This window comes from Mercenaria mercenaria, chromosome 12 (genome assembly GCF_021730395.1).
Source record: "Mercenaria mercenaria strain notata chromosome 12, MADL_Memer_1, whole genome shotgun sequence".
NCBI classification, from domain to species: Eukaryota; Metazoa; Mollusca; class Bivalvia; order Venerida; family Veneridae; genus Mercenaria; species Mercenaria mercenaria.
The window spans coordinates 58,917,499-58,944,428 of NC_069372.1; the positions used below are offsets into that span (position 1 = coordinate 58,917,499).

Genomic DNA, 26,930 nt, shown 5'->3' on the forward strand with positions numbered 1-26,930 from the left:
CAGTTGACCTAGTTTCAAACACGACCTAGATATTATCAAGATGGACATTCAACCAACTTTCATACAGATCCCTTAAAAAATATGGCCTCTGGAGAGGTCACAAGGTTATTTATTATTTGACCTACTGACTTAGTTTTTGATGGCACGTGATCCAGTTTCGAACTTGATCTAGATACATCAAGATAAACATTCTGACTAATTTTCATGAAGATCCATTGAAAAGTATGGCCTCTAGAGAGGTCACAAGTTTTTTCTATTTTTTAGACCTACTGACCTAGTTTTTGACCTCAGTTGACCCAGTTTCAAACTTGACCTAGATATCATCAAGATGAACATTCTGACCAACTTTCATAAAGATCCCATGAAAAATGTGACCTCTAGCGTGGTGACAAGCAAAAGTTTACGCACTGACGGATGCAGGGACGACGGTCGCTACGCGATCACAAAGCTCATACTGTCACTTTGTGACATGTGAGCTAAAAACAAGAGGGCCATTATGGCCCTATACATTGCTCACCAGAGTTGATCTGGCCTAATGACCTAATTTTTGACCCCGCATGACCAAGAGTTGAATTTGACCTAAAGATCATCAAGACAAACATTCTAACTAAATTTCGTAAAGATTTGGTTACAACTCTGGCCTCTAGAGTGTTCACAAGCTTTTCCTTTGATTTGACCGGTGACCTAGTTTTTGACCCCATATGACCCAGACTCGAACTTGACCTATAGATTAAAACAAACAAACATTCTGACTAATTCCTATGAGTTTCAAACTTTAATTATGGTCTCTAAGAGTGTTGAAAAGAATTTCCTTTGATCTGGCCTAGTGACCTAGTTTTTGACCCCACATGACCCAGATTCATACTTGACCTAGAAATGATGAAGACAAACATTCTCACCCAGTTTCATAAAGACTGAGTCACAAATGTGGCCTCTAAAGTGTTCACAAGCTTTTCCTATGATTTGACCAGTGACTTTGTTTTTGACCCCACATGACCATGTTTCGAACTTGACCTAGAGATCATCAGACAAACATTCTGACAATGTTCATAAAGATTGGGTCAAAAGTGTGGTCTCTAGAGTGTTCACAAGCTTTCCATTGATCTGACCTACTGACCTAGTTCTTGACCCCACATGACCCAGTTTCGAACTTGACCTAGAGATCATCAAGACAACATTCTGACCATGTTTCCATAAAGATAGGTCAAAAATGTGGTCTCTGGAGTGTTCATAAGCTTTTCCATTGATCTGACCTACTGACCTAGTTTTTTGACCCCACATGACCCAGTTTCGAACTTGACCTAGAGATCGTCAAGACAAACATTCTGACCAAGTTTCATAAAGATTGGGTAAAAAATGTGGTCTCTAGAGTTTCACGAGGCAAATGTTGACGGACGACGCACGTCGACAGATGCCGGACAATGACCAGTCACAATAGCTCACCTTGAGCACTTTGTGCTCTGGTGAGCTAAAAACAAGAGCATTCCAGACCAAGACTTTGATATGACTTCAGTGGTTCAAAAGTAAAAAAAAAAAACATTAATGAGCCGCACCATGAGAAAACCAACATAGTGCATTTGTGACCAGCATGGATCCAGACCAGCCTGCGCATGAGTGCAGTCTGGTCTGGATCCATACTGTTCGCTTTCAAAGCCTATTGCATTTAGAGAAACCGTTAGAGAACAGCATGGATACTGACCAGACCTGCGCGGATGTGCAGCTGGTCTGGATCAATGCTGGTCGCAAATGTCTGGATCCAATACTGTTCGCTTTCAAAGCCTATTGCAATTAGAGAAACCGTTAGAGGACAGCATGGATACTGACCAGACTGCACGGATGCGCAGGCTGGTCTGGATCCATGCTGGTCGCAAATGCATTATGCTGGTTTCTCATGGTGCGGCTCATTTCTTCTAGAAATCGAGAGCAATGATAAGAGGGTAGAGGCTGCTTAAACGTTCATGTTCTGGCTGCACGACTGCAAAGATTGGGAGGTAATTCTACATCATCACTGCACTTGGAAAAAATAAAAACTTGTATTAGTTTGCACTTAATATGTGGGTTAACCTACAGACAATTCTGGGCATGTAACATGTGATTTTATCACATTTATCTTTGATGAAAGAACAAGAAACCTAAAATTTGCATTTCATTTTTAATAATACTTAACAATCCAAAAGACTACAGTAACATAGGAACAGTTTCTACAGGCAAACTATCTTAAACACTTTATTTCCACTGGCACTGTATGTACATGTAGTTTCTTTTTCTCATTTATTATTTATTTGGGTTTTTAACCGGCACACCAACACAGTTTAGGCAAACAGGACTACAAATTTTGGTTTCACATCTCGTTTACATCGAAATAAAACATTCTTTTTCTCATGAATCTAAATCAATTCTACAATACCTGAGTTTCTGTGCCGATATGAATTACTGCTAAATCCTCATTTTTAACATCCAATTTTATTGCATGACTTAATGAATACTTATTCTACATGCTGAGTACAGTACCTTTATAGGACAAGAGGACCATGATGGTCCTGAATCGCTCACCTCTTCCCACATGACGCAGTTTTGAGTATGACGTCGTTTTTTCTATTATCTGACATAGTGACCTAGTTTTTGAGCTCATGTGACCCAGTTTTGAACTTGATCTAGATATTATCAAGATAAAAATGCTGACCAATTTTCATGAAGATCCACTGAAAAATATGGTCTCTAGAGAGGTCACAAGGTTTTTCTATTATTTGACATATTGACCTAGTTTTCGAAGGTACGTGACCCTGTTTTGAAATTTACCTAGATATCATCAAGGTGAACATTCTCACTAATTTTCATGAAGATCTCATGAAAAATATGGCCTCTAGAGAGGTCACAATGTCTTTCTATTTTTATACCTACTGGTCTAGTTTTTGATTGCATGTGACCCAGTTTCTAAACTGACCTAGATATCATCAAGGTGAACATTCAGATCAATTTTTATGAAGATCCCTTGAAAAATATGGCCTCTAGAGAGGTCAAAAGATTTTTCTAATTTTAGACCTACTGACCTAGTTTTTGACCACAGTTGAACCAATTTCAAACTTGACCTAGATATCATCAAGATGAACATTCAGACCAATATCATACAGATCCCATGAAAAGTATCGCCTCTAGAGAGGTCACAAGGTTTTTTTTTATTATTAGACCTACTGACCTAGTTTTTTCAGGCATGTGACCCAGTTTCAAATTTGACCTTGATATCATCAAGGTGAACATTCTGACCAATTTTCATGAAGATCCATTCAAGGGTATGGCCTCTAGAGAGGTCGCAAGGTTTTTCTATTTCAAGACCTACTGACCTAGTTTTTGATCGCAGTTGACCCAGTTTCAAATCTGAACTATATATCATCAAGATCAACATTCAGACCGAATTTCATACAGATCACATGAAAAATATGGCCTCTAGAGAGGACACAACGTTTTTTCATTATTTGACCTACTGACCTACTTTTTGATGGCATGTGACCCACTTTCAAACATGACCTAGATATCATCAAGATGAACATTCTGACCAATTTTTATGGAAATCCATTCACAAGTATGGCCTCTAAAGAGGTCACAAGGTTTTTCTATTTTTAGACCTACTGACCTAGTTTTTGACCGCACATGACCCTGTTTCGAAGTTGACCTAGATATCATCAAGATGAACACTCAGACCAACTTTCCTACAGATCCCATGAAAAATATGGTCTCTAGAGAGGTCACAAGGTTTTTCTATTATTTGACCTACTGACCTAGTTTTTGAAGGCATGTGACCCACTTTCGAATATGACCTAGATATCATCAAGGTGAACATTCTGACCAATTTTCATGAAGATCTCATGAAATATATGGCCTCTAGAGAGGTCACAAGGTTTTTCTATTTTTAGACCTACTGACCTAGTTTTTGACCGCATGTGACCCAGTTTCAAATTTGGTCTAGATATAATCAACATGAACATTCAGACCAACTTTCATACAGATCCCATGAAAAATATGACCTTTAGAGAGGTCACAAGGTTTTTCTAATATCTGACCTACTGACTTAGTTTTTGACCCCACGTGACCCAGTTTCAAACTTGACCTAGATATCATCAAGGTGAACGTTCTGACCAATTTTCATGAAGATCTTGTGAAATATATGGCCTCTAGAAAGGTCACAAGGTTTTTCTATTTTTAGACCTACTGACCTAGGTTTTGACGGCACGTGACCCAGTTTCAAACTTGACCTAGATATTATCAAGATGAACATTCTCACCAATTTTCATACAGATCCCATGAAAAACATGGCCTTTAGAGAGGTCACAAGGCTTTTCTATTATTTGACCTAATGACCTAGTTTTTGACCGCACGTGACCCAGTTTCGACCTTTACTTAGATATCATCAAGATGAACATTCAGACTAATTTTCTTGAAGATCCATTGAAAAATATGGCCTCTAGAGAGGTCAAAAGGTTTTACTATTTTTAGATCTGCTGACCTAGTTTTTGACCGCAGTTGACCCAGTTTCGAACTTGACCTAGATATCACCAAGATGAACATTCAGACCAATTTTCATACAGATCCCATGAAAAATATGGCCTCTAGAGAGGTCACAAGGTTTTTTTATTATCTGACCTACTGACCTAGTTTTTGATGGCACACAACCCAGTTTCAAAATTAACCTAGATATCATCAAGTTGAACATTCTGACCAATTTTCATGAAGATCCATTCAAAAGTATGGCCTCTAGAGAGGTCACAAGGTTTTTCTATTTTTAGACCTACTGACCTAGTTTTTGACTGCAGTTGACCTAGTTTCAAACACGACCTAGATATTATCAAGATGGACATTCAGACCAACTTTCATACAGATCCCTTAAAAAATATGGCCTCTGGAGAGGTCACAAGGTTATTTATTATTTGACCTACTGACTTAGTTTTTGATGGCACGTGATCCAGTTTCGAACTTGATCTAGATATCATCAAGATAAACATTCTGACTAATTTTCATGAAGATCCATTGAAAAGTATGGCCTCTAGAGAGGTCACAAGGTTTTTCTATTTTTAGACCTACTGACCTAGTTTTTGACCTCAGTTGACCCAGTTTCGAACTTGACCTAGATATCATCAAGATGAACATTCTGACCAACTTTCATAAAGATCCCATGAAAAATGTGACCTCTAGCGTGGTGACAAGCAAAAGTTTACGCACTGACGGATGCAGGGACGACGGTCGCTACGCGATCACAAAAGCTCATACTGTCACTTTGTGACATGTGAGCTAAAAACAAGAGGGCCATTATGGCCCTATACATTGCTCACCAGAGTTGATCTGGCCTAATGACCTAATTTTTGACCCCGCATGACCAAGAGTTGAATTTGACCTAAAGATCATCAAGACAAACATTCTAACTAAATTTCGTAAAGATTTGGTTACAACTCTGGCCTCTAGAGTGTTCACAAGCTTTTCCTTTGATTTGACCGGTGACCTAGTTTTTGACCCCATATGACCCAGATTCGAACTTGACCTATAGGTTATCAAAACAAACATTCTGACTAATTCCTATGAGTTTCAAACTTTAATTATGGTCTCTAAGAGTGTTGAAAAGAATTTCCTTTGATCTGGCCTAGTGACCTAGTTTTTGACCCCACATGACCCAGATTCATACTTGACCTAGAAATGATGAAGACAAACATTCTCACCCAGTTTCATAAAGACTGAGTCACAAATGTGGCCTCTAAAGTGTTCACAAGCTTTTCCTATGATTTGACCAGGTGACTTTGTTTTTGACCCCACATGACCATGTTTCGAACTTGACCTAGAGATCATCAAGACAAACATTCTGACAATGTTCATAAAGATTGGGTCAAAAGTGTGGTCTCTAGAGTGTTCACAAGCTTTTCCATTGATCTGACCTACTGACCTAGTTCTTGACCCCACATGACCCAGTTTCGAACTTGACCTAGAGATCATCAAGACAAACATTCTGACCATGTTTCATAAAGATTAGGTCAAAAATGTGGTCTCTGGAGTGTTCATAAGCTTTTCCATTGATCTGACCTACTGACCTAGTTTTTGACCCCACATGACCCAGTTTCGAACTTGACCTAGAGATCGTCAAGACAAACATTCTGACCAAGTTTCATAAAGATTGGGTAAAAAATGTGGTCTCTAGAGTGTTCACGAGGCAAATGTTGACGGACGACGCACGTCGACAGATGCCGGACAATGACCAGTCACAATAGCTCACCTTGAGCACTTTGTGCTCTGGTGAGCTAAAAACAAGAGCATTCCAGACCAAGACTTTGATATGACTTCAGTGGTTCAAAAGTAAAAAAAAAAAAACATTAATGAGCCGCACCATGAGAAAACCAACATAGTGCATTTGTGACCAGCATGGATCCAGACCAGCCTGCGCATGAGTGCAGTCTGGTCTGGATCCATACTGTTCGCTTTCAAAGCCTATTGCATTTAGAGAAACCGTTAGAGAACAGCATGGATACTGACCAGACTGCGCGGATGTGCAGGCTGGTCTGGATCAATGCTGGTCGCAAATGGTCTGGATCCATACTGTTCGCTTTCAAAGCCTATTGCAATTAGAGAAACCGTTAGAGGACAGCATGGATACTGACCAGACTGCACGGATGCGCAGGCTGGTCTGGATCCATGCTGGTCGCAAATGCATTATGCTGGTTTTCTCATGGTGCGGCTCATTTCTTCTAGAAATCGAGAGCAATGATAAGAGGGTAGAGGCTGCTTAAACGTTCATGTTCTGGCTGCACGACTGCAAAGATTGGGAGGTAATTCTACATCATCACTGCACTTGGAAAAAATAAAAACTTGTATTAGTTTGCACTTAATATGTGGGTTAACCTACAGACAATTCTGGGCATGTAACATGTGATTTTATCACATTTATCTTTGATGAAAGAACAAAGAAACCTAAAATTTGCATTTCATTTTTAATAATACTTAACAATCCAAAAGACTACAGTAACATAGGAACAGTTTCTACAGGCAAACTATCTTAAACACTTTATTTCCACTGGCACTGTATGTACATGTAGTTTCTTTTTCTCATTTATTTATTTATTTGGGTTTTACGGCACACCAACACAGTTTAGGCAAACAGGACTACAAATTTTGGTTTCACATCTCGTTTACATCGAAATAAAAACATTCTTTTTCTCATGAATCTAAATCAATTCTACAATACCTGAGTTTCTGTGCCGATATGAATTACTGCTAAATTCCTCATTTTTAACATCCAATTTTATTGCATGACTTAATGAATACTTATTCTACATGCTGAGTACAGTACCTTTATAGGACAAGAGGACCATGATGGTCCTGAATCGCTCACCTCTTCCCACATGACGCAGTTTTGAGTATGACGTCGTTTTTTCTATTATCTGACATAGTGACCTAGTTTTTGAGCTCATGTGACCCAGTTTTGAACTTGATCTAGATATTATCAAGATAAAAATGCTGACCAATTTTCATGAAGATCCACTGAAAAATATGGTCTCTAGAGAGGTCACAAGGTTTTTCTATTATTTGACATATTGACCTAGTTTTCGAAGGTACGTGACCCTGTTTTGAAATTTACCTAGATATCATCAAGGTGAACATTCTCACTAATTTTCATGAAGATCCATTCAAGGGTATGGCCTCTAGAGAGGTCGCAAGGTTTTTCTATTTCAAGACCTACTGACCTAGTTTTTGATCGCAGTTGACCCAGTTTCAAATCTGAACTATATATCATCAAGATCAACATTCAGACCGAATTTCATACAGATCACATGAAAAATATGGCCTCTAGAGAGGACACAACGTTTTTTCATTATTTGACCTACTGACCTACTTTTTGATGGCACGTGACCCACTTTCAAACATGACCTAGATATCATCAAGATGAACATTCTGACCAATTTTTATGGAAATCCATTCACAAGTATGGCCTCTAAAGAGGTCACAAGGTTTTTCTATTTTTAGACCTACTGACCTAGTTTTTGATGGCATGTGACCCAGTTTCGAACTTGACCTAGATATCATTAAGATGAACATTCTGACTAACTTTCATAAAGATTCCACAAAAAATGTGACCTCTAGAGTGGTCACAAGCAAAAGTTTACGGACGCACGGACGCACTGATGCACGGACGGACGACGGACACCACGCAATCACAAGAGCTCACCTTGTCACTATGTGACAGGTGAGCTAAAAACACAAACTTTGAACACAAATGATCCTTAGTTTGCTCCCTGTCCACCTCAAACCAAAGAAATGTTTAAAATGATACAAGCATTTTCCTTGCCTGGTGCTCAGCGTTAAAGGATAAAGTGGCGACTCTTCTCCCAAACCTTGGCGGCGATGTATTCCATCAGAAATAAGGTGCTGAGAGTGATTAAGATAAACTTTAGAAGTGTTTTTAATTATTATAATGTTAATTAAAGGGAGTTCCTATAGTTTTTTATGCGCATCTTTCTGCCCAGCCGATACTATCTATGGAAAAAGTGAAGTGAAGTCAACATTTGTTGAAACATGTGATAGACAATCTTAAATATGAGGAATCTTGTATAAAATAACATTTTGCAATAAGTTTTATCAGTAATCAAATGTTGATACTGGTTTATGTTGTATAGACATGTATCATGCCTGACATGTATCATGCAACATGCCATTTGTGGCTGTGTTTTGACAGCACATTTTAGTACAAAGACAGTATTGTTCATATAATGTAAGACAATTAACTTTGTACTGATAAGACAATATCTCTTTTCAAATCATTTAGTATTCAATTATAGAAAGGATATAGAATATTTTTTAATTTCTAGCAGATATAATCAATTTGGTCAAGTTCAGGCCATTTTTTCATCTGAACAGGTGTTGTATTCAAGCAGTCTTAACATACAATTTAGCCTGGTGACCCATACTTTTTTGGCCATTTTTATGTTCACAATACAATTATCTATACAAAAGGAAAACAGAAAAAAATTCTATAAAACATTTTTTTTTTCAAAATTTAAAAAAATATTCTTTACTATGAGTATTTTTCATTGAAAAAAAGTTCATAAAAGTGAATATGAAACAAGATTTTTTTTTTCATTTGTACCCATCATTGTAATGATATTGTATTACAAATATGAAATAAATATATAAAACTTATTGTGCTGTCTTGATTCATGTTTTTGTTGGTATTTATAAAAAAAGCAGAAAATTATGAAAATGTTGAAAAGTCGCTAGCAGTTTCAGCAACAGTGGGTGTGTTCAAAACAATTTTTTGCAAAAACAAGCTGAGTGGCCCATTTTTTTATTTGTTCATTGTTTTCAGCACACAATTTCCTATCAGATATGTGAATTTGAAAAAAAAATCTATGAAATAAAAAAAAAACTATAGGAATTCTCTTTAATATGTGTTTTCACTATGGCACTATAGTAGATCAAAGTTATTCCACAGATAAAAACAATCCCACTTTCCTAAAATAACAAAACAAACTTTAGCAACCTTACTGATAGTAATTTTAGCACCTCCTGAAAAATTCCCCTTACTGCCTTGGTCAATACAAACCTGTCAAATAATGTTCATGCTTTTTAAAATAATGCTACGGCTTGAATGACAGTACGAGTAATAGAGTTGATATACTGTATCATAAAATAAAATTACCTATATGATGTAGAGAAATTATTGAATCATGTTTTTACTTTTTATAGATACAGTGAAACACTGTTTGAGCATCAAAAGCTTGAGCTTACTCAAATGAATTTATGTAATTCCCTGCCGTTTACTAATAATTCATATGTTTACATTGCTTGAAACACTGAATAACTCATAAACAAACATTTTGCTCCTTTCACAGCTACCTAAGTGATAGGTGTAATTACTTAAATACTGTATAAGCAGAAATTTTCGCGAAGGTTTACTTTTCGCTATAATCTCAAGGCCCTACATCTCGCGAAAATTAATCCTCGGGTAAATATTCGCCATTAGTATAATTCAAATTCATGTATGAAACTATTTTTATAATTTGACGAATATTTAACCACACGAACATACTCAAAAATTCAAATTCGCGAAATTTGACCCTGTGAAAATATGTGCTTTTACAGTATGGTAAAAATTGGGAGGAATATGTATAAATCTGGTGCAATGCCCCCTATGATAATAGGACTACACATAATTTCCTTGCGATGATGTGTCCTCCATATTTGATTTTAGCATCCTTCAGCCTTAAACTCAAAACCTTTCGATCAAATTTGGAAAAATCAGTTTCCTGATCAGTGAGAAGACACATCATTATCCCATGTAGCTGAAGTAGATGTCTGTGTGTTAAATATTGCTAATGTTTCCATTACACATTGTAGAAGCCAGTCTAGATACTCGCGTGTATCAACGGTATAAAGCTGATCTGCAATCCATTCCATTTTCACTTTTGACAGACTTTTACGCACTTCATTCGGACAGAGCTTCGTGTCTTCTATTCCTATCCGTAATGTTAAAAACACTCGACTGTCGATATCTTTAGAATTTAACACATTTAATTCCTTTAACTGTAAGTTATGTATCCGACCTTTTGTTATGTCAACATTCACACTGAGGATGTTCATAGTTTCTGTCTTTCCGTGGAACGTACGTTGTATAGAAAATGGTGGCGTCTTGCCAAATATCCACTCCCAAGACTTCAGTTCTGTCAGATGATTATCTACACCAGGAAAGAGATTTGTGTCATGAGGATCAACAGTTTGTACACTTCTCATCTAAAATTTGAAAAAGAGAGACATGTATTTGAATATTTTAATTTCAATCACAGCTTTTAGCATTAATAAGTTATATTTTAGAAATTGATGACAGCTTTGTATTTACCATATAGGCATGAAGAACATGGTTGTATTTAAAATGTGTACGTGTTGGGGCATACGTTGCTGTTATTAGGGAAAATAAACGATATAGAATTTAAACTAGAGCTATCACTAAAGGTGATGAATGTATCCCCCGCATGCACTGACACAATACACTGCAATTTGACGCACACATATTGCATAATTATGTGGACTGTATGTATATAGACCGTATGTATACAGTATAGTAACAAAAAACAAAGTCCCATAACAATGCAGAATATTTATCTAAAAGAATGTAACATGCACCATGCACAACTACTGTTGGTACTGATCACTTGTGTGAAGTTTCATTAAATTGTGTGCAAGGGTTTGGTAGATTAGGCACACACAGGATTGCATATGCAGACTGTATGTACATAGTATGTTAACAAGAAACAAAGTCCCATAACTCTGCAATTTTTGTTGCTGAAAGAACATAACATGCCCCATGCACAACTACTGTTGTTACTGATCACTTGTGTGAAGTTTCATTAAATTGTGTCAAGGGGATGAGGAGAGATGGTGCACACAAGATTGTGTCTATGTATATAGTATAGTAACAAAAAAACAAAGTCCCATAACTCTGCAAATTTTTTTTTCTGAAAGAACCTAACATGCCCCATGCACAACTACTGTTGTTACTGATCACTTGTGTGAAGTTTCATTAAATTGTGTCAAGGGGATGAGGAGAGATGGTGCGCACAAGATTGTGTCTATATATACAGTATAGTAACAAAAAAAAAACAAAGTCCCATAACTCTGCAAATTTTTTTCTAAAAGAACCTAACATGCCCCATGCACAACTACTGTTGGTACTGATCACTTGTGTGAAGTTTCATTAAATTGTGTCAAGGGGATGAGGAGAGATGGTGCGCACAAGATTGTGTCTATGTATATAGTATAGTAACAAAAAAAACAAAGTCCCATAACTCTGCAAATTTTTTTTCTAAAAGAACCTAACATGCCCCATGCACAACTACTGTTGGTACTGATCACTTGTGTGAAGTTTCATTAAATTCTGTCAAGGGGATAAGGAGAGATGGTGCGCACAAGATTGCGTCTACGGACAGACGGACAGACAGACAACCTGAAACCAGTATACCCCCCCTTACAACTTTGTTGTCGGGGGGGGGGGGGGGGGGGTTTGTCACAAAAAACATATGTCTCCCCATGATGCATTCTAAGGATAGAAGAGGGGCATGTTTGTTGGTATGCAGGGGTTTTGTCACAAAAAACATATGTCTCCCCATGATGCATTCTAAGGATAGAAGAGGGGCATGTTTGTTGGTATGCAGGGCGAAAGTCAACTGGCGGCCATTTTGTTCAGTGAAGTGGAACATTTCGGCGATATGCACAACTAGGCTTGGTACTGATCACTCCTGTGAATTTTTGTCGAAATCTGTCAAGCTGAGTTTGACCTGTGAAAGCCAGACAAGATTTTTCTATCTTGAGCTCTGGTGGCCATTTTGTGCAGCGAAGCGGAACCTGCCACCTGTATGGGCAACTAGGCTTGGTACTGATCACTCCTGTGAAGTTTCGCCGAAATCCAGCCAGCAGTTTGACCTGTGAAAGCCTAACAAGATCTTTTTATCTTTAGCTCTGGTGGCCATTTTGTGCAGCTAAGCAGAACGTGTCGGCGATCACTCCTGTGAAGTTTCTTCGAAATCCGGCCAGCAGTTTGACCTGTGAAAGCCAGAAAAGATTTTTCTATCTTTAGCTCTTGCGGCCATTTTGTGCAGCGAAGCAGAACTTGCCAGCGATATGCACAACTAGGCTCGGTACTGATCACTCCTGTGAAGTTTCGTCGAAATCCGGTCAGCAGTTTGACCTGTGAAAGCCGGACAAGCTTAATGCAGACAGACAGACGGACGGGCGGACAGACGGCGAAGGCCTGCACAGATCTTGGTCTGCACTGGTCACAAAGGCAGAATCAGTTGCCACCAGCAGGCTAAAGGTTAAGTACAAAATGTTAAATGTTGCCTTTTAATTATCTTCATTTGTAATGGATTGAAAAAAATGGATTTAAAAATGGATAATTTTTTTCAAGTTGGATATATTTTTTATACAAGAAAACTTAACCTAAAAAATGTGAATTATATATAAATATGCACACTGAAAACAAATACAAAATGTATTAGACAAAACACAAAATAAATTCAACACAATTAAAATCACAAGTTTCCTGTAAACATGAATTTACTGGATGCTGAATGGATATTACAATTTAGACAGCATAAATCAAGCCCTAATTCGTACTGTTTCATTTCCCAGATCCATTACTGATCTAGACCGCCTAGGTAGCCTAGTGGTAGAGCATCGCTTTGAGAGCGGGAGGCCGTGGGTTCGATCCCTGGCCACTTCATATCAAAGACATAAAAAGTGGTACTGACAGCTTCCTTGCTTGGCGCTCAGCATTAAGAGGATAGTGCTAGGACTGGTCAGCCCGGTGTCAGTGTAATGTGACTGGGTGGGATATCATGTCACGTGTCAACGGCATGATATTCCAGTGAGGCAGCAATATAAAGTTGGGCATAATGTACTCACTGCTACAAGTAGACACTGTTGTTTATTATATATGACTGAACTTTTTTTTAAAAAGACGTTAAACCCGAACACACACACACACAATTACTGATCTCATTATTTACATTGGAAACTGTGAACAAGAGGGCCATAATGGCCCTATATCGCTTACCTGTTATCATTGCACTTAAGGACAAGAAGGGCCTCAGAAAAAATATCTAAGTCCAAAGGACAGGAACAACAAAGGGAAGAAGTTTAACCAAAAAGAAAGAAAAAAAATCTTACAAGGTACAGAATGATATGTCAAAATACACCTAAAAATTGGAGGTACCATCCATGTTGTACCACAGAAAAGTGGTCTTGGTTTTTCCCTACGGCCAATAATAAAAAGGTTACTAAAAATAAGCTATTTATAGTAACGAAAAAAGGGAAGTAATTAAAAAAAAATTATTGTAAATGAACAAAAGAAGGATCTGCCAAATAAAAACAAGAGCACTGCAATGCAACGCAAATGCAGAGCAATATACACACAAAACAAAGTCATATGACCTTTGACCCCTAAGTGTGACCTTGACCTTGAAGTGAGCCATCCAAAACATGCGATCTGCACGTCGTTTCGATGAGGTGAACATTTATGTCAGGTTTCTTTGAAATCCTTCAAGAAGTTCAAGAGTTACAGAGCGGAAGGGAAATTGCTAACCAACAGCCAGACAGACACCGAGGCGATAACATAATACGTCCCTTCGGGCATATAAAAAGAAATCGAGATCTTATCGTGACACAAGTTGTGTGCAAGTTTGGTTAAAATCAAATCATAAATGAAGCTGCTATTGTGCAGACAAGTTCAAAATAGCTAATTTTGGCCCTTTCAGGGGCCATAACTCTGGAACCCATTCAGGGATCTGGCCGGTTCAAGAAAGGAACCAAGATCTTATGGTGACACAAGTTGTGTGCAAGTTTGATTAAATTCAAATCATAAATGAAGCTGCTATTGTGCAGACAAGGTCAAAATAGCTAATTCTGGCCCTATCAGGGGCCATAACTCTGGAACCCATGAAGGAATCTGGCCAGTTCAAGAAAGGAACCAAGATCTTGTGGTGATACAAATTGTGTGCAAGTCTGGTTAAAATCAAATCATAAATGAAGCTGCTATTGTGCAGACAAGGTCAAAATAGCTAATTTTGGCCCTTTCAGGGGCCATAACTTTAGAAGCCATTATGGGATCTGGCCGGTTCAAGAAAGGAATCGAGATCTTATGGTGACACAAGTTTTGTACAAGTTTGATTAAATTCAAATCAAAAATGAAGCTGCTATTGTGCAGACAAGGTCAAAATAGCTAATTCTGGCCCTTTCAGGGGCCATCACTCTGGAACCCATAATGGAATCTGGCTAGTTCAAGAAAGGAACCAAGATCTTATGGTGATACAAGTTGTGTGCAAGTTTGGTTAAAATAAAATCATAAATGAAGCTGCTATTGTGCAGACAATGTCAAAATAGCTAATTCTGGCCCTTTCAGGGGCCATAACTCTGGAACCCATAATGGAATCTGGCCAGTTTAAGAAAAGAAGCAAGATCTTATGGTAATACAAGTTGTGTGCAAGTTTGGTAAAAATCAAATCATAAATAAAGCTGCTATTGTGCAGACAAGGTCAAAATAGCTAATTTTGGCCCTTTCAGGGGCCATAACTCTGGAACCCATTATGGGATCTGGCCGGTTCAAGAAAGGAACCGAGGGTCTTATGGTTACACAAGTTTTGTGCAAGTATGATTAAATTCAAATCAAAAATGAAGCTGCTATTGTGCAGACAAGGTCAAAATAGCTAATTCTGGCCCTTTCAGGGGCCATCACTCTGGAAAACATAATGGAATCTGGCCAGTTTAAGAAAGGAACCAAGATCTTATGGTGATACAAGTTGTGTGCAAGTTTGGTAAAAGTCAAATCATAAATAAAGCTGCTATTGTGCAGACAAGGTCAAAATAGCTAATTCTGGCCCTTTCAGGGGCCATAACTCTGGAACCCATAATGGGATCTGGCCAGTTCAAGAAAGGAACCGAGTCTTATGGTGATACAAGTTGTGTGCAAGTTTGGTTAAAATAAAATCATAAATGAAACCACTATCCCACAGACAAGAAATTGTTGACGGACGGACGCACGCACAGACGACGGACGAATGGTTATCACAAAAGCTCACCTTGTCACTATGTGACAGCTGAGCTAATAAAACTGTGTATATATGGTGTTGGAATAACATCTAACACAATGAAATACTTCAGCAAAAGAAGGACCCGTACACATCAATGTTTCAAGTCTTAAAAAAGCTTAAATTACTTTTTGCCATATATTTGTAAATCATGTATGGACTTTATTGAAACTTGGCATGATTATGGCATATGCTACAGTAAAAAGTTTGGCAAAGTTTTAGCAATTATTAGATTTATACAAATATAAAGTTTACACTGCAATTCTACTATTTAGTGGTTTAAAGTTTAAGTCTAAATTTCAGACTTAAGAAGTTGATACAGAACTTTTGCACATTACCTGATCATTCTGAACAAATTTTTCACTGATAACATCAACCAGAGAAGTGAAGTCAACATCAGGAAAATGATCTGCCAGATTTGTCACTGACATCTTTAAACTTGCTGTAGCTTTACTACTGACACCTTCCTGTAAAATGGAACAAAAAATTCACTGATAATATCAAAGGGTTAATAATAGTAGCTTGATCTGGGATTTTGTATTCGGCTCGAGTGGATTTTTGCCAGACTGAATCTCACGAGGTGTGCAAGCGCCGAGTGTGATCCGATATTGCAAAATCCACGAGAGCCGAATACAAAATTCCAGATCTAGCTACTGTAACAGTTATAATAACCCTTTTATTATATACCTCCATCTTTTTGTTTGTTGTTTTGTTATTGGACGAAATCTTCAATGTTTATCGATATTAAAATGGAACTTAGTGAAGTTTTTATGTGCGCTATTTATAGAACTGTGTCAGGTCATGCATATCAATGAAAGTAGTCCGGCAACATACAATACAAAAGGTACAATACGGATTTTTTTCTGCCTGTTCATATTTACTTGTGAAATACAAGCCGATTTTTTACAGAATTTATATAGGTATATAACAAGAGCTGTCACAGGAGAGTGTGCGCTCGACTATTTCGATGCTGGATTGTGAAACTGGGCACATCTGAGGAGGCTGGAGCTGTCGCCGGAGTATTTAATGACTCAAATGTGGATGAAGATATTGGACAGTAGTGTGAATCTGTGTCAAAGGTATAAAGTGATAAGAGAGATAAAGATAAAGTGTATCAAAACATTAAATAAGTATAATTCTAAGCAAAAATGGGGCATAATTCATGAAATATTGGTGCAAGAGTGATGCACCTTGTGTCATATGATGTGGGTGATGATGTGGAACAACTATTTTAAGTTTGAATCAAATCCATTTAGTAGTAACTGAGATATAGTGAAAATGCATCAAAATTAACCTAAATTCTATGTAAAAGGGGGGAATAATTCATGAAATATTGGTGCAAGAGTTATGGACCATGTGCCATATGATGTGAGGGATGATGTCGAACAAATGTTTTAAGTTTGAATCAAATCCATTTATTAATAACAGAGATAGAGTGAAAGTGCACCAATTTTAACCTGAAATTCTAAGTAAAAAGGGGGCATAATTCATGAAAAAATTGTGCCAGAGTTATGACCTTTGTGTCATATGATGTGGGTGATGATGTGGAACAATTATTTTAAGTTTGAATCAAATCCATTAAGTTATAACTGAGATAGAGTGAAAGTGCACCAAAACTTTAACCTGAAATTTCAAGTAAAAAGGGGGCATAATTCATGAAAAATTGGTGCCAGAGTTATGGACCTTGTGTCATATGATGTGGGTGATGATGTGGAACAACTATTTTAAGTTTGAATCAAATCCATTTAGTTATAACTGAGATAGAGTGAAAGTGCACCAAAACTTTAACCTGAAATTCTAAGTAAAAAGGGGGAATAATTCATGAAATATGGGTGTGAGAGTTATGGCCCTTGTGTCATAAGATGTGGGTGATGATGAAGAATAGCTATTTGAAGTTTGAAACAAATCCATCAAGTAATTACAGAGATAAGGAGAAAAAAGAGAAAGTGTAAAAAAACTTTAACCAAGGTGGGGAAGCGGAAAGACGCCAACGCCGACGCGGGTTGAGTAGGATAGCTCTCCATATACTTCGTATAGTCGAGCTAATAAAAAACAGTAAAGTATAGAAGCTAGTTTGGAAAATGGATCTGCTAGATTTGTTTCTCGCATCATTTTCCTATATACTACCAGTCTACCAGTATTACACTGCAATCACTTTGGGTAAAACATTTTACAGGTTTATTTGTTAAGATTTTCATCTTACAGGCAAGAAAAGATCTGCCTGTGACTTAAGTAATTCATGTTGTACCAGGCCATTTTGCTAATATTTTTTACATCTGGATCACTTGATATCCTTGATAACTCAAGCAAATTGCTCATCTTAGAGTAAATGGTGTTTTATTGTAATGAAAAATATATAGACTCATTTTTTTCTAATGAGTGCACTAGTTATGAAATAAAGCTGATATAATATTTTACTCTTATTTCATAATGTCGCTATCGCAAAGAGTACAGTGATCAGACAGTCTTTGTTAGGGGCTCTCTCCAGGTAGATAAGAGGGTCAAAGCCTGGCACCAGTTAAACTGTTTTCTATGTTCCATATTTGCATCCATCTGTACATCCTGAAATCTTGTGTGTCCAAACTCCTCCCACACTATAAGCCTGATTTGCTTCTAACTTTCACAAATGAATAAGCTTAATGTGCAGATGACCATAAAGGAAGGAACTTTTGCTGTGATTATTTTTACCACAGTCATGGCCCTTTCATAGTTTTTGCTAATAGAGAAAAATCTTGTGTGTCCAACTCCTTCCACACTATTAGCCTGATTTGCTTTAAACTTTCACACATGAACAAGCTTGATGTACAGATGAACATAAAGGAACTTTTGCTGTGATTATTAATTTTACCTCAGTTATGGCCCTTTGGTAGTTTTGCTGTATAAAATATAGAGAAAAATCTTGTGTACCCAACTCCTCAAACACTACTGAAAGGATATGCTTGAACACGGCTATAAATAATGGACTTTTTCCGTGATTATTTTTTTAGAATTATGGCCCTTTCTTAATTTCACAAAATAGTCCATAGTGAAGAAATTTGGTGTATTCAACTCCTCACTCTTTTTGAAGGAATGGATTCAAAGTTGCTCACATGCACAACCTTATCTGAATAACTTTGTTTCAAACTTTTAGTCGAACAATTCCTTCATGCGAAGATGGTCTGTACTAAAAGCTTTGCTATTTAGAGGATGGTGCAGTATGTAGAGGCATCCGTGTCCAATGGACACAGTTCTAGTTAAGTGTAGTATAAAATTGAGTATTTTTTTTAACCATTACCTGTACATACACATTTTTTGACTTCATTAACTTAGAATGGAATCTTAAACATCAATACTGTTCCTGCCTGATGTGTAAATTTCAGTTATTTGTGATGTACATATCTCAGATACAGAACAGATGCATATTTCTTAATATGAATCCGATACCCTATAATTATCTTATGTAACAATTAAGAATAAAGCAAATACCAAGTTAGAGTGCAGGCTATTTTGCAATTCTTCTTTGTCGACATTATACAGCAACGTAAAGTGATGATATGTTTTCTTTCCTCCTAGTTTAGATGCTGTTCCTGATATCTGCAAATATAAGATATAGAGAATCTGTCATTGGTCTTCCGTTAAGATCAGAAAATCCCAACCCGAGGGCGCACCACTCAAGTCTTAAACGAGGCTGTGCCGAGTTTAAGACTTGAGCGGTGCGCCAGAGGGTTGGGATTTTCGATCTTCACCGAACACCAATGATGGATTCTATTTCTCACTTACCACAACAGAAACAATGAAAACAAGTATGAAAATATGGAACTATTTAAAACGCGGGAAATTGACGTCCGTAAGCAGAAGTGACGTCATGACATTTCAGTGATGCATAATAACAAAGTTCCGCTTTAGTTTTATCGTTTGTAGCGTAACGATACGTTCTTGTCATAAAGTAACGAATTTTGAATCGAGAAGTACACTATAAGAGAAAAGATAAAGGTACCTGATTTTTAATTATTTTACATAAATAATATGTATATTCAGTGCACGAAATAGTCCGTCACAGGAGTGTGGGATAACCCATGTGAGATAAGATTTTCCAGCATTTCTAAAAATAGAGATTTTTCTGTCCGATAAGTGAGAAATTACATTCTATCATACCTATCCCTAACCTTGGTAAATTTCTATAATGAACTTGTCCATCTTTCAATTTGGACACAATGGACAGTACCATTAACTGTTAAAATTGGTGCTTACCAAAAAGATACTGACTGAATGGCGAACAGTGCAGATCATGATCAGACTGCACAGATGTGCAGAATGATCATGATCTACACTGGTCGCAAAGGCAGAATCAATTGTGTCCAGCATGATAAAGGCTAACAGGCGAATTATGCATTTAAGAATCTATCACTGGTATGTATGGGATTATCCAGTCAAAAGAGTAAATGTTTCACCACATAAATGCTTAGTCTGCAGAGAGGTTCTGTCCAATTACCACTCATAAAAGATACCCAAAAGTCATACCCACCTTCAGGCAGTGTTATAGAAGACTCTTTTATACCATATTCTAATAACAGAAGAAATAACATAAAATGAGTGATTTTCTTTTATACCCTTATTCGAACAGACACATTCATTCATGACACATTCAGTCATATGCAGTCCCTTACTGCATTCTATTAGCATTCTGCTATCCAAAAGGTAAGACCAGCTTTCCCAGCTCTTGTCCAGTATGTAGGGAATCCTGTTCTTATATACTTAAATATTTATTACACTTTTATTTGTGTTGTGCAGCTCCAAGGTAGCCAAGTAAACAAGACTCGCAATCTTATGGCCACAAGCTAAATACCTGGGTGAATCAAATGAGCCGCGCCATGAGAAAACCAACATAATGGCTTTGCGACCAGCATGGATCCAGACCAGCCTGCGCATCCGCGCAGTCTGGTCAGGATCCATGCTGGTCGCTAACAGTATCTCTAATACCAATAGGCTTTGAAAGCGAACAGCATGGATCCTGACCAGACTGCGCGGATGCGCAGGCTGGTCTGGATCCATGCTGGTTGCAAAGCCACTATGTTGGTTTTCTCATGGCACGGCTCAAATATTCTCAGAGATGCAGGACAGATTCACCAGAAGATGTTAGCTACTAGTGGAGAACATTAGTTTGTCGGAGTGTCCAGAAAAATATGATGCAATAAGTGAATGCCATTTCATCCTACTGAAAAATGGTATTAAACACAATCAAACAGACAATGAACTTAAAATTATGTCTGGATGTTATTAAATGTATATACTGGGAATTATAACTAAAATTAAATGATTTTTTTTGTTGGGTATAGTGTCATAACAGCATAATTTAGGTCATATGGTCACTTGATTATTATGAGATGTGAACATGATGTGTATATAATTATATGAGAAGTTCATATAGGGACAAGTCTGAACATTAATACGAGATATGCATATCAGGATATAACTTAACATTGTGAGATGTGCATATCAGGATACATCTGAACCTTGTGAGATGTACATATCAAGATATGTCTGAACATTATGAGATGTGCATATCAGGAACATTGTGAGATGTGCATATCAAGATATGTCTGAACATTATGAGATGTGCATATCAGGATACATCTGAACAGTGTGAGATGTGCATATCAGGATACATCTGAACATTGTGAGATGTACATATCAAGATATGTCTGAACATTATGAGATGTGCATATCAGGATACATCTGAACATTGTGAGATGTGCATATCAAGATATGTCTGAACATTATGAGATGTGCATATCAGGATATGTCTGAACATTGTGGGATGTGCATATCAGGATACATCTGAACATTGTGAGATATGCATATCAGGATATGTCTGAACATTATGAGATGACTGAACATTATGAGATGTACATATCAGGATATGACTAGCATTATGTAACATACATATTAGGATATGACTGAATGTTGTGAGATGTGCATATCAGGAATTATTCTAAGTTTTAAGAGATATGCATATCAGGATATGACTGACCATATATATTACTTTTAGTAACAGTTTGTTCAAAATTTCTGGACCAATTTCAATATCTAACTCATATATTAAACAACTTTAGCCTTAATTAAGCCTTTAATATGATTAAATGTCCAAAGTTAGTACCAAAACTGCATGACAAATGAAAAGCATTTCCAGCATTTTTAGCATTTTTTGTACCTTGTATTTATCTTGATATATGATATCATCTCTTTTATTGATGGAGAGTGGAATAGCCCAGTGTGATTTCAGTGCATCAACAACCAGTTGTAGGTTTCTTCGTCTGTTGTACAGTGAGTTTTCCATCAAGAATGAACAATTGAGATTCCCCTCATCATGATATACAGTCCCTCCTAAATCACAACAAATACACAATGAATACTCAGTAAACAAATTGACCATAATACAGGGTAATATATGCACTGCAAACTAAATGATTTACTTAATGGAATCATTTAACAGGTACTGTGTAACCTGGCATAATATACATAATAAGTAAGGCAAAAAAATTGAAAACCCCTGGGTGCTTAACTGATGTTCAGACCAGTTATATGTATTACTGTACAGTTATAATGACGAAAGGAAAAAAATCCAATAAAACATTTGCCTACCTACCTACCTGTGGATTTTGGATCAGAGCACAGCAAACAAACATTTTTTTAAGGATAGCTAAAGCTTATATTCTTACACTTACCAAACTGAGATAAATGAATTTTATTAGTACTTTGTGATGACTCACCTCCACTTTTACGCCTAACAAGATCCACTTCATATTTCTGACAGTAGGGAACATTACACTCCACCCAGGGATTCTGATGTCTACCAAACACAACACAAGGCTTATTTCGCCATAGTAACAGTACTGACTCTCTCTGAAAATCTGTGTTTTCAAACAACCAGTCTTCTAATGCAAGATTTTCATAAATATTTGTTGATGATGATATCAAAACTCTGTGACTTCTAACTGCTTTTGATGAAGCCAGTCTGCTAGCTATGTGGTTGAGCCTGTGCTGTGACAGCAGAACTCTCCAAGGTCGTTTTAGGATTCTCATCCTTTCCAGTCAAACTCAAGGTTATGACATACTCTGCAGAAGGAAAATCAGTCTTTAAATTAAATTAGATTAACTATACTTACATGCCTGGTGTAATAACATAATACAGGGAATGAATATTGTCAGATCAGATCATATTTAATAAGAGAATGACTTTCCACCGAATATGCACATAAGGTTTGGTAGAAATCTGCCCTGTTATATAAGAGAAGTGGCTAAAACATAATAATATTTGACGAATCAAGGGTCATAACTCTGCTGAAAAACATCAAACTTGAACAATGTCATGCCCATGATATGCTTAACCAGGCTTGGTAAAGATCACTTTTTGGAAGTTTGGTGTAATTCCTGCGGGTGGTATAAAAGCAGTTGCAGTGGAAATCCACCCAGTAAAAATTATTATTTATTATTATTATACCTGATTTATATAGCGCCCTTTTCATGAAAAACACGTTCAAAGGCGCTTTACATATAGCAAACACAGCCACACAGGGCGCGAAATTCATCCTCTACTAGTATAGACACAGAGCGATCTGACCAGAGGGACAGAGTGAGATAAAGCCCCAAGAACAGATAGAGAGAAAGCCTTTTTAGATACAGACTTGTCCGGCTAACTTAGCCTTAGAGCTCTTTGCGAATAGACAGTCTGTTTCTTTAATGTGCAAAGTGTATAGCACCGATACACGCGAAGCCGTCTTTCCTGGGAAGAACCAGTACACTGGCCTCTAAGTTAGGTGGGGGACACTCAAGAGCATCTCGGAAATTTCCAGTGCCTTGACCAGGATTCGAACCCCGGACCTCTGGATTGACAGTCAAGAGTGTTACCACTAGACCATCAGTCCACTTATAATGTAAAAGAAGCTGTCAAAACATCATAAAATTTGATTAATCAAGGGCCATAACTGTGCTGAATATAACTGAACCAGAAAATGCTGACAATATGCACAACAAGGCTTGGCAATATTCACTCCTGCAAAGTTTTGTGTAAATCTGCCTGGTGTTGTCAGAGGAGTTGCTTGAACGAACTTTGTGACAGAGGGACGGACGGACTTCTGGAATGGACAGCACTAAATCAGTGTCTCTCCCACTACTTGTGGAAGGCATGATAAGGATCAAAGCATGTGAATTAATTGTAAATCTTTGTAGTATTAAAGAGTCTGCTGAGCTTCTTATATAACATAATAGGACCCACATAGTTCGCACACATAGTGATTAGGCTGAACAGTTCCCAACTTCCCACTGAATATTCAATTTCAGGCTTATACTGTTAGACTAAGTCATTATCATCAATCATGTGAAGACTGTCTATAAAGAGTTAATATACAAAGCAGAGTGTCAATTTAAATATTTTAGCAACCAGTTTTTATAACAAGTAAACAGAAAAATCTTCAGAATTTAGTGGCAATATTCCTAATTGCAAGAGACACTAGTGAGGCTCAAGCTAATTAGATGATTCTATGTCAAATTTAGTCCAAATAATAGGATGTTTTGGGACAGCTTGATAACTTTTGACTGTCACTGTCCCTTTAGGGGGATGATAACTAAAAAATATCAGATCATAAAATAAGTCATCCCGTTATGCCAAATGAGTAAGTCTATGTCAAATTATGTCAAAAAAATATTATTTCAAACATGTCTCTACTTACATAAAATACATAACTGGGCCTAAATATAGGACCCTAGAGTTGGCATCACAAAGACCAATTAGGTTGAATCAAAGAAGTAAAAAATACAGCTCTTTGGTTGAATAGTTAGGTCCCAATGAACACAATTCAATTTCAGGTTTATACAGTTAGTCGTTATAAAAGAAGGCTGTCTAAATACAGAGTTTATTACACAAAGAAAGTCCATTTAAATATTTTAGCAACTTGTTCTTTTCAGAAGTGAATATTTGTCATGGTATAGGACTTAATTATCAAAACGGGGAGAAAATGTGTAGGCGGCTGGGTACCTCAGTCGGTAGAGCATCGAACAGTATTCTGAGGCCCCGGGTTCGAGTCCCGGTCCAGCTGCATATTTTTCTCACCCTGTGACATTTGGCGCCCAACATGGACTGTGACTGAATATACTACGAGATCATGTTTACCTTGTTCTCTGTCCTACTTGAAATTCGAGGGCAAATTTCATATAGTGGGGGAGTATGTCACGGTATAGGACTTAATTACAGGCTTTCAATCGACCTTTGATGAAAAAGTAGGAGAAAAGTAGGAGCCTCTCATATATAAAAGTAGGAGAAAAGTAGGTAAAAAGTAGGAATCTGATGACAAAAAGTAGGAACTTATGAGAACAAACTCGCCAGATTAAGAATAAAAGCATCACCTGCGCACCTCACCAGCGAAGTGCATAGCGCCAAGAGGGGGTAGGTATGGGAGGGGGCCTCTGTTTAAATTGGGGGAGGGATGAGTAGGTTCTCCCTCTAATTGTTTTTGATATAATGTCTAAGTTCTGAAGTACTGGAGGGGTATCCCCCTCCTTTTAGGGGTGAGAGTGGGGGATCAGGGGGTTTGTCCTCTGGAAAATATTGAAATACAGGTATGAAATGGTGGGGCTCTGGTGCATTATTTTGTCTAAATTTTTAGGTATGGGAGGAGGTATCCCAGTCATTTAAGAGGGGTCAGGGGGCTCTCCCCCTGGAAATTTTGCAATACAGATATGAAATGGTGGGCTCAGTGGTACATTTTTTGGTCTGAATTTTGAGGTATGGGAGGAGGTATCCCAGTCATTTTAGGGGGGTCAGAGGGCTCTCCCCCTGAAAATTTTGCACTACAGATATGAAATGGTGGGCACTGGTGCATTTTTTGGTCTTAACTTTTAGGTATGGGAAGAGGTATCCCAGTCATTTTAGGGGGGTCAGGGGGCTCTCCCCCTGGAAAATTTGAAATACAGGTATGAAATGGTGGGCTCTGGTGCATTTTTTGGTCTTAATTTTTAGGTATAAGAAGAGGTATCACAGTCATTTTAGGAGGTCAGTGGGCTGTCCCCCCTGGAAAATTTTGAAATACAGGTATGAAATGGTGGGTTCTGGTGCATTGTTTGGTCTTATTTTGAGGTACTGGGAGGGGTACTTTCCTAATTTTAGGGGGGCCAGTGTGTTCTCCCCTGGAAGATTTTGAAATATAGGTATGAAATTGAGGCCTTTGGTGCACTTTTGGGTCTAAATTTTGAGAAAATAGTAATCCTTAGCCAAAATAGTTGGGTGCAACTTTGATGAGCATAAGGCACTTCTCAGCAAACTGGGGAGTGGGGGGGGGGGGGGGCATGGCCACCCTCTTTCCAGCTCTGGATCTGGGCCTGATTCTTGTACATTTACTCACAATTACACAGCAGCACAATATATAAGGTTTTTCTATTTTCTTGATGCTTTGAGGTCACCATTGTACATAGCTACCTGCAACCTCTTATGCTTCAATATCAAGGTCAGTATTCAACTCATATAATGAAGAGGTCACCAGCAGCATATCAAAAATATCTCTAGAGCCTCACCAGTACACCATCAGTCCTTACATTATGTAACAAATTCATTATACAAATAGACTAACAACATTTGTTAACATATTTTTCTTCTTTAGATAAAAAAGTAGGAATAGTAGGAGTTTTTTCAAAAAAAGTAGGAAAAAAGTAGGAACAGACCTAAAAAGTAGGAAAAGTAGGAAAAAGTAGGACTACTTGAAAGCTTGTAATTATTAAAACGGGGAGAAAATGTGTAGGCGGCCCGGGTAGCTCAGTCGGTAGAGCATCGGAACGGTATTCTGAGGCCCCGGTCTGGCTGCACATTTTCCTCACCCTGTGACATATTCATAAAGCATTAGCCTGCTTCATTTCTAAAATGGATTGGTCTATATTTGAATTTGGGCAATACCATTTGTTATTCAAAGAGGTGTTCACTGAAAATTTACTGACTGAATAGCGAACAGTGCGGACATGACAAGGCTGCACGGATGTGTAGGCTGATCTTTGTATGTACTTATCGCAAAGGCAGAATCGCTTGCCGCCAGCAGACTAAAGGTTAAAGAGACTAAGAATTTAGTGGTGTTACCCCTGATCAATGGTGACACAATTACTGAGACTAATAAGATGATTCTGTGTTTACAGATAGGCCTGTTACATTGAACTATGTTGAATTATGTTGAAAAACAAATCACTGTTTGAAAAACGTTTCTATATACGTAACAAAGATGTTCGTACAGTAAATTTAATTCATCAGTTCATTCCGACCTTCAGTAGATTTTGCTTCTCATTGTCACAGTAGCAGTATTCCAA

General features: G+C 37.5%; 1 protein-coding gene across 1 annotated transcript; it reads right to left on the reverse strand.

Annotated features, from left to right (window-relative positions):
• Positions 1 to 6,957: 6,957 nt before the first annotated feature.
• Positions 6,958 to 26,907, reverse strand: LOC128547415 (lipoyltransferase 1, mitochondrial-like). The gene is made up of 6 exons (XM_053520172.1): positions 26,856 to 26,907; positions 22,358 to 22,703; positions 21,799 to 21,971; positions 19,074 to 19,181; positions 15,947 to 16,075; positions 6,958 to 10,761 (listed from the first exon to the last, which is right to left on the reverse strand). The coding sequence occupies exons 2-6, from the start codon at positions 22,668 to 22,670 to the stop codon at positions 10,282 to 10,284; spliced, it is 1,203 nt and encodes a 400-aa protein (XP_053376147.1). The 5' UTR covers positions 22,671 to 22,703; positions 26,856 to 26,907; the 3' UTR covers positions 6,958 to 10,281.
• Positions 26,908 to 26,930: the final 23 nt, after the last annotated feature.